Genomic DNA, 10,117 nt, shown 5'->3' on the forward strand with positions numbered 1-10,117 from the left:
TAATAATATAGTGTAGTATAGATAGATTATATATAGTATATATATATATATATATGATATATATATAATATATATATAATAGAGTAGTATATATATATTATATTATATATGTATATATATGATATATAGATAAATATATATATATAGATATATATTATATATATGTATATAGATATATATAATATGATATATATAATATATATATATATATCTATATAGTATATATATAGGCGGGTTTGTATCTATATATATATAGATATATATATTTATATATATATATTATATATATGTATATGTATTATATATATATATTATATATTTTATATATATGTAATATCTATCTATCTATCTATCTATCTATCTTTCTTTCTATATATCTATCTATCTGCGTGTGTATATACATACATATATATATATATATATATATATATATATATATATATATATATATATATATAATATATTATATAAACTTATATTTAAATATATAATTTTAAAATTTATAAAAATATTAAAATTTTAATATATTATAATATATTTTAAATTTTATATAACATAACAATCTTAACTATACAATTCTTTTACTTAATAAAAATATTAAAATTTTATATTATATTATTATAATTATATATGTTTTATATTTATATCATTATAAATATGATATATATATAGTATATATATATATGTATTTATTTGTATATAATTATATGAATAATATATATATATTATGTATATTTGGGACATATTATACATACAACACAATATATGTTATATAAAATATTATATATATTATTATTATATATAAAAATATATATATAATATATAAAAGTGGAAAAAAATTTGGAAAAGTTTGGAGGGCTAAATTCAGGCTGATATGCAATATATTCTTATACTATAAAATATTAAGATAATTTTATTTTATTATGTATATATTTGTAATACAGATTATACATACATCACACCACACCATATTACAATGATAATCACAAAATAATAAACACCAAACACCACAACACACAAACAACACAACAAAAACCCAACACCACACACACATATATTTTTGTGGGGGTGTGGGTGTGTGGTGTGGTGTGTGTGTTGTTTTTTTTGTGGGTTGGGGGTGGGGTGGGTGTTGTGTTGCTTATGTATATATTTGGTATAATACTATTTTATAATTGTTTTTTTAACATGTGTATGTGTAAAGTGTGTGTGTATACATGTATGTGTGGTCGTGTGGTGTGTGTGTGTGTGAAAGTGTGTGTGTGTATACGTTTTTGTTTTGGTGTGTGTGTAAGCGTGAGTGTGGTAAAGTGTGTGGTGTAGGGTTTGTGTTTTGTGTAGTGTTTAATGTGTGTGTTGTGTGTGTGTATACGTGTGTGGTATACTGTGTGTATTTGTGGTTATGTGTGGTGGTATACATGTGTGGTGTATACATGGTGTTTGTATACTTTGGTGTGTGTTTGTTACTGTTGTGTGTTGTAAAAGGTGTGTGTGTTTGTATCGTTTTTTTTTGGTGTTTGTATCGGTGTGTTTTGTGTTCAGTGTGTGTTGGTGTGTAACATGTGTGTGGTATTTCGTGTGTGTTGTGTGGTTTTTGTGTGTGTTGTGTGTGTGTGTGTGTGTGTGTGTGTGCGTGTGTGGTGCTGTGTGTTTTTGGCGTGTGTGTGGCGTGTGGTGTGTTGCGTGGGTGTTGTGTTTTCTGGTAGAGGGGAGTTGGGGTTCTTCCTTCTTGTGAAAACTTAACAAAAATTTTTTAGAAAATTTTTGGTTTTGACCCAATAGCATAGGCCGATTTTGGGCTTGTATGGGCCCTAAATTCACTTACACCTTACAGTAAAAAGTGAGAAGTTTTTAATGAAAATACTACGTTAAGTACAATTAATAATGTTAGGACACACTTGGGGGTTTTTATGAAAAACCATAAAAATTAATAAAGGAAAAAAAACATCTATAAAATATTCTCACCTTTATTTATCTTTGGGAGCAGATGATGGCACAGGGGTTGTTCCCCGGTGAAAGCTATCCACTGCCAAATTGACAATTTTTCCAGTACTTGGTCATCCTTCATGTGGTTAACAATACAGTGGGCTTCTGTCGCTCATTGTTTTTACTATTCAGGTAATACATGAGGGTTACACTATTTTTAAGCCATATGAAGAAGGTTTGTCCACCACCTATGCAGCCAAAACTACATGGGGCAGTGTTCTCACTGCTTTTTGCCCAAGCTAGGGCAAAACATTGCCACAGCCGAGGGTGATAATGAGACACTCCACATTTTGCTTGACTGCATAGCTTGGGATGATCATTGGCTTGCGAGGTGGAGAATTTGTTCCAAAAACACTGTCATATGAATCTTCCTCCCTTGATGCATCCTCCTGTGAGGGACACTGAAAACCTCTGGGGAAATTTATCCCCATCACTATTATTTCTGTAACCAATTTCACACTCAATACCAGAGTCACAAGGAGAATGTGGAGACATCTGGTCTTTCTTTTCCAGAAGATATCACAGGGAAACGTTAGGATCAGTTTCGGGATGACACATCAAACTTGGCTGAACTTGGTCATCATCCACAGGATATGGCAGAGACAGCTCCATTTGTACTGAGGTGTTGAGTCTGTGGTGAGATGAAGCTTCTGTTGAAGTACTTGGGCATCAACCTGAAACTGCAGGGGAGTTATGCCTGGAAGTAACACCTCAACCTCTAAGGCTTCAGGACGATTGGTTCTTCCATTCTTCCAGTCTCGTAATAATTGCACAGAGAAATTTTGCATGTCAAGCTTACTGACATACTTAATTTTGTGTACTGGCATTACTGGCTCCAATTGTTTTCCTTTCCCATTTTTGGTTCCATTTTCTTTGGCATTCTCATTTTTTTCTTTACTTTTTATGTTGCTACTAGTCCTTACTTCTTTTTTATGGCCAATGATATTACATTTCTCACTCTCATCATATAAATTTTGATCAACAACCTTCTTTATCACAGACTTAACTGGTTGACCAATATAGTTTATCCCTTCAATTTCTTTTGGATTTGTTAGGTTTGCATTACTGTTCTTATTCACGCTATTCTAGGGCAGTCTTGATAACAGTCTGCCTCATGAGATGTTCACGGCTAGCGAGCAGCATCGCGTCGGGAGGGGAAGGACGACGTCGTTGCACCGGCGAGGCGCCCCCCGCCGTCCCCTGGCAAAAAACGTCGTTACTAAGGTGCTCCCGGCGCGGCTGGGGGACGGCGTGGGGGAAGGACCATTTCTCGCCCTTCTGATGATCATCATTAACTAACTCGAAGGATGGCTTCTGAATTGCGTCACTCAAGCAGATATTCACGAAAACCCGCTCTCCCCCGCTGCCTCCGCCCGAGGGCGAGGAAGGGTTCGGGGCTCTACGAAAACAATGTCAACCCCACGCTCTTTTCGTACTTTTTTTAACTCACGCTCATATTGTTTTTGCTTTTCCGGATCACAGAGGTTTTTAGCATACTCGTAAAAAGTTTCAAAAACTCTTCATCCTTGAATAACTCGCTAAAGGGACCAAATTATCTTCAGAAAACCATCTCTGAGAGCGACGACTCACAAGTAGCCATATTGGGTGTTGATTTTAGATCGGTTAGTCCCCGGGGCCGGGCGCTGAGGCGGAGGTGCCGATTTCTCCTTCAAGTATTCAATTCAATTATGCATATCGTATTTAGTCGCCGTGTAAGCACATTCTGTACTTTTACTCTTGAATTGAATATAATAATAATTTTGAAAATCTGTGACAAATCCATTCGTATAAAGCGATATAAGTGTGGTCGTACTTCTTGACCCGGCTGTGTTGATGTGTTACCATGGGAACAGTGAGCAGGCTCTTTTAATACTCTATATCTGTCTCTTTAAGTACATGCACACAATTTTCACCAAGCCTTTATGGGAAAACACACATGCATCATTTGATTTCCTACATTATTGTGCGTTTATTTAACACGACGGTATTATTGAAAATTCTCGATCATCTGCCATACATGAAAAAACAATCTGTTAAACGGGGCAGGGCATCTCTCTCTCTCTTCGCTCTCGCTCTCGCCCCTCTCTCTCTCATTATCATTAAAAATTGTTAGTAAAAGCATTCTGTTGTAATTTTACGGTATTATCATTACAGTGTTATTTATTTATAAACGTTATTTTCATCTTTATAATATTCATATCTTCATTATTATGTTGTATGATTTGCTACGGCATATAGAAGTTCTTACATGCAAAAAATGATCTCAGCGTGCGGTGTATTGGCAATCTACTTTACTTATCCTACTTTAAAATTTAAATTTATCAAACTAGGGGTAGGATGGCCGCTTCAGCATTTAGTTTGAGTAATTCCGCCCCTATACAAAAATAAAATCGGCAACAATATGACTGAAATATATGTGTATGTACTATCCCTTAAATTGTCATGAATAATTTATGTGGACATTTTTCTTTACTGAGCCTATGGATCTGCTACATATAATGTCATCATGTTTACGATATTTATCATCTTTGGTCCTTGGGAATTTATAGGTTTAGTCTTGCCTCTCTTTGCAACATTCTGGGCCCGTCTCTGTCAAAGATCGTTTTTCCCCTTACCAATATATATGTTTATCAGGTATGTATACTAGTACAATTAGCAAATGCGCAACGATAGCTTTCTATACACACACACACGCACCACACACACCCCACACCACACACACACACCCCCACACACACAAAACACACAAAATCATATATATATATATTATATATATATATTATATATATATATATTATATATATTGTGTTTGTGTTTTGTGGTGTGTGTTTGTGTGTGTGTGTGTGTGTGTGTGTGTGTATATACACATATACATATATAACATATATATACACACACATATACATATATACATATATACACACACAATATACATATACTATTATATATTATATATATTATAATATATATATAATATATATTATATATATATAAAATATGGTGTGTGTGTGTGTGTGTGTGGTGTGTGTTGTGGTGTGTGTGTGGGGTGTGTGGTGTGTGTTGTGTGTGTTGGTGTGGGTTGTTAAAAACGGGCGGATCTTGTGGATTTGGATGGATAAAAATACTGTTCATTTTTTAAGCTTTAAATTTGAACCCCTATAAAATACATACTGGCAATTTCATTTCAGGTCTAGAACACTAAAGTACACAAATATAACTGAAACTATTATGGTTATATCCTCTTCATAACAAGGTACACAAATATATATGAATTCATTGGCACAAACATACCCGCTACTTCTCCCGTGAGACACTACTGTCTTGCACTGGGAAGATCTAGCTTCACCCGGGCCTCCCATATATATGGCCCGGCCTGTGTTAACCTTTTACGGCTGTCTCATTTTGTTCTCTGACACTCGATGCTTACCGTGATTGCCAGTAGGTCGCCATGATATAAGCATGCCGCATTTCTTTACCAGCCCGGCAGCTGTTGTGGGGGGGTCCCTGTCTCAGAAATTGTGTATTCACAACTCTGTAAGTGCATGCAACACCTGTCTACATAGTCAATTGTCTCTATGATCTGCCATGCGCAATGGTAACCTAGTCTGATTCTGTGAAGAATGACTTCGGTACCTCTATTGATTGTTTCAGAGAGTGCCAGTGGCTCGCAGCCTGTGGCGTCTGAGTACCATCTGGTCGAGGGGAAGGATCTCGTTTTCTCTCTGTGAAGCTGCAGGAGGAAGGCACGAGCTATGGCTTTACACTTTTGCCTTAAGATTTTTTGGCTTGGTTTTATGATCATATTCTATCGTTTTATATATTTGTCTTGTATTTTTTTATATTGGTATGCGTATTTTTTTCTTATATTTTATCCTCATGGTGTCTTTGTTTTTATGTGTACATTTTATTGCCCAATGGTTTTATCACATATTCTGTTTAATTTATATTTTATTGTAATTTACTTTGAGAAATGATTCGTTTATTTTGTGACGTCACAAGTCCATGACATCCCGCGACCTATGACAATAAACAGTGCCAAGTGGAATTCTGTGAGTTTGGAATCTACCTTCCCCTCTGCTGAAGCATCACCAAAGTTTGTATTAGTCCTATACGTTACTTGCCTAGGTTCTGTTTTCGCTGGACGTTATCAGTATATGAATCAATAAGGCACTGGTTATATATAAGTTAAATTTCCCAAGGGTAACATTATTCCTTAACTTTTTAATGTTCGTTTCTACATGTCAGTTCTTCTCAGCCTATGCAAGGACTCAATTTCAGTCATAGCCAAGTTCACTGTACTTTTATTATCTTTCAATGACGATTTCAGTGAGCTGTGTATTTTTGAACTTTTACCCCATTATCTTACTGTATTGTATTGGTTTTACATGTTCTTTATCTGTGTTTTATCTCTACTTTTATTGCTTTTACTTCTTTTAGTCTATCAGCTTTTATTTAATAATTTCCTTATACGATTTCAGTCGAGTTTTAGTTCCATTCTAGCTACTGCTTACCTGTTATCGTTTTAAATACTCGCTTTTACTTCTGCTTTTATTCAGCCTTTCTCCTTTACGATTTCAGTTAAGATTTTAGTGCTGTTTTAACTACTGCTTACCTGTCACCTTGTTTTAGAGTTGTTTTATTTCTGCTTTGACCATTTTGTCACTTTTACTTAATCTTACCTTTATTTTACCTCGTTATTCTTTAATATTTTTGCTTACTCTTACCACTGCCTGTGCTTCTATTATGGCCTCTGCTTCTACTACTACTACATTGATGATGTTCACGACATGTTTAAAAAGGATAGATGAATAGCCACTGCATCAGTAGCAAACATACTCAACATCTCCGTGGGTTCTCAACATCTCCGTGGGGCTAAGCAAGCTTTCTGCTCGATGGGTCCATAGGCTGTTGTGCCCAGATCAGCAGCAAACAAGGGTAGATCTTTCAATTGAAATTTTGAATAATTGGGATGAGGACTCTGAAGCTTTTCTGCAGAAAATTGTGACGGGATGAAACATGGCTCTACCAATATGATCCCGAGAACAAAATTCAATTAGTAGTAGTGGCTGCCCAGGGGGGGAAGTGGACCAGTCAAAGCAAAATCTAAGCATTCAAGAGAAAAGGGATGCAGAAGGAATTTTCCTGATTGACTTCCTCGAGAGCAAGAAAACAATTACATCTGCTTATTATGAATGCGTTTAGAGAAAACTGTACAAAAAAAAACTCGGAAAAACGCCTTGGAAAGCTGCATCAACGCATTCCCTTCCACCACGACAATGCACCCGCTCACGGCGGTCGGCAAACACGAGCTGTGCTATGTGAGTTTGATGGAAAATCGTCTGACATTCCACCTTACAGTCGCGGTTTAGCCCCATCCGACTTCTTTTTGTTTCCAAACTTTAAAATTAATTGGAAAGTACCAATTTTCCATTGGTTAAAGATGTAAAAAGAGTTGCTCTGACATGATTCACATCACTTGACTTCCAACTGGCGGCGATGCGTTATTACCTGCATTGAAGGGTTCACGCTTGAACACGTTATGACACGTTAGTATAAGAATGTTTAGTTGTATTGAAATCAAAAGCCTTCAATATGATTTTTAATTATGGATTTTTTTCCATGAACTTTTTGAAGCCCCCACGTACATATACACACACACGCAAACCATATATATATATATATATATTGCACATGTATATATATATTATATATACATACATTTACACACACACACACACACATTTATATATATATATATATATAATATATATATATATATATATATATATACATATGCATATATATACATATATATACATATATGTTTATATATACATATATGTTTATATATACATGACACAAAGCGGCCTAACAGTTAATATGCCTGTTTCTATATTGGCTATTAAGTAATAGCCTTGCCTCGTTCTGCTGTAATGGCGTCTACCATTCATATCAAGCATCGCCATCTACATGTAACACGAAATGAGATCTCCGAAATTTTCTGGCCTCCTAACGACAGTGTAGAGGTCGGGCGCCTTTACGAGGACCTCGATGGCGCGCGGGCGCAAGTTATAATTGGAAGCCATGGAGGAACAGTACGCCCCTGTTGCCCAAACCACGAGAGCGTCACCGGAGGAAGGGCTTGGGCTAAGCATGCAACGGTGGGCGAGGAAGTCTCCGCTCTCGCACACTGGCCCAACGACATCCATCACAGCCCTCTCCTGTTGGGGAACATGCAGTGAGGAAAAGAACAGATTCCTAACCAAAGTCATTTAAAGCTACAGAAATAAAACTAAAATTATAAGCAAATGTATACCAACGAAATGCGATCACACCAACGCCAAAGACGGTGACAGTGACAAAGCGTCAGTCGAACCCCTAAGAATAAGGGTGAGTCCGATATGCAAGCTGTGGCTCGCCCGGGGTATGCCTATAGGGGAGCCCAGCCTTTGCTGACTCGGTTACAGTGTGTCAGCTGATGTTGGCTCGGCTGAGCTTAGTCCTAACCACCGTGGTGCCCAACCACAGTAGTAACCTCCAGACAACTTGAAAGCCGACACTTTACCACTGTACTAGCCTATCTCTGCTGCTACTACTTAGATGGACCAATGGCATTGTGACTTACTTTGATAAAGGAAAACGAGCTGTCTGAAAACATACTTGCTTTCTTTCAGGTCAGTCTTATTAGAATCCTACTGACAGATGAAAATATTTATAAAATAAAAAATAATATACTCTATAGTTATAAGATAATAAATGTGAAACGTAGGCCGATCAAAACAATCTTTTGTTAAAGTTCCTTTCCCTGCATGGTCTGCATGTTAATCAGAATTACTCTCCATAACACATAGTTATCATTTTCTCTATATTGCTGACCTAGTATCACCTATGAGATTATAAATTTTGATAATTATCAAATAATTATATCACCGTACTATTTGTAAATAAGCTATTACATGAGGATCTATCAGTTCTGAGCTAATATTCAAAGAGCTCCAATACTGAAATGACAATTTCATTACTGAGTAAATATTTCCTTTCTTGACAATTGGACGATAAATCACGTGTTTTAAAACTAATTCACTGCTGAATGAAATTTAGTTATTGCCTTTCCATAGTGTATGCTGGTCAGAAACCTGTGATAATGGAGAAATTGAGACTGACCATAAAAGATCCAGTTCATTTTGGTAGTGTTACTGACCTGACTAGATGGGATAGTCACGTGAGTCACGGGATGATGGGCTCCATACAGGGCAGGACGAATGACTTCAGTCATAGCAGCGTCCACCATGAGGAACCTGCGCTCTCCATTAACCTTCATCCCTAACACTTCTGTCATTAATACACCTGTAAAAGCACAAGAGCCCATTAACACCACTAAATTCTGCGGTAAAGGAAAAAAAAAAAAACACTAGTCAGGCTGTATATGTCTATTTTTTACCTTACCAGCTGTTGCCACAAGAGATCTGCCAGGCTCCAGCAAGAGCGTAGAGCCCTCAGGGAGGAGGGGAAGGATTGCACCCACGAGTTTCTCTGGGGTTGCAGGGCGCTCCTCGTTTTTCCCTGATAATCCTGACAGCCGAATATTGAGTCCACCTCCCAGGTTGATGGTGGACGCCCTAGGCCATCCTCGTTCTCGGATCTGTGGCGGGAACTGCAGCCCTATATCTAACTTGTTTATAAACTGACGTATCCACAAAAAGTCAAGGCTCATATATAGTTTTTTATATGTATGTACAAGACACTGACAAGCCATGATTTACTGTATAAAAATGGAATGTAAGAATTTAATCACAGAAATAAAAACAGGATTGTGATAAGATGAACCTAGGTTTATTTTTAATAAATTCTATGACTGTTTTACAGATTGAATCTTTTACCAACCCTAATAAAGCATTATCGCATATTTAACAACCCTAAATAAAGCATTTTGTCCACTATTTGCAAGTTGAAAAGAGTTTTACAAAATTTCTAACAGTTTCGTCCTCAGGTCTAGTGCTGAGTCTAAACTGGACACTTCACTTTTCGATTGAATTTGTTTAGCCGTGTGCAGTTTTATTACAAAATAGGCATAATCTCACAAGGCTAAACCCCATCGCCGTATATGCTGAACAGTTTTTAGTGTGATGCTTTC

The 10,117-nt window shown here is 36.4% G+C and overlaps 1 protein-coding gene and 1 pseudogene across 1 annotated transcript; both read right to left on the bottom strand.

The window, feature by feature from the left end:
• Positions 1–2,222: 2,222 nt before the first annotated feature.
• The window catches only part of LOC119589982, an 8,678-nt pseudogene continuing 783 nt past the window's right edge, over positions 2,223–10,117 (bottom strand).
• On the bottom strand, positions 7,760–9,625 carry LOC119589980 (probable diaminopimelate decarboxylase, chloroplastic; the record flags this gene model as incomplete). The annotated part of the gene is given in 3 exon segments (XM_037938672.1): positions 7,760–8,204; positions 9,185–9,330; positions 9,430–9,625. Coding segments are annotated over 3 exon segments (597 nt in total), but the record flags the coding sequence as incomplete, so codon positions are not given.

The sequence above is a fragment of the Penaeus monodon genome, chromosome 26 (genome assembly GCF_015228065.2).
Source record: "Penaeus monodon isolate SGIC_2016 chromosome 26, NSTDA_Pmon_1, whole genome shotgun sequence".
Classification (NCBI taxonomy): Eukaryota; Metazoa; Arthropoda; class Malacostraca; order Decapoda; family Penaeidae; genus Penaeus; species Penaeus monodon.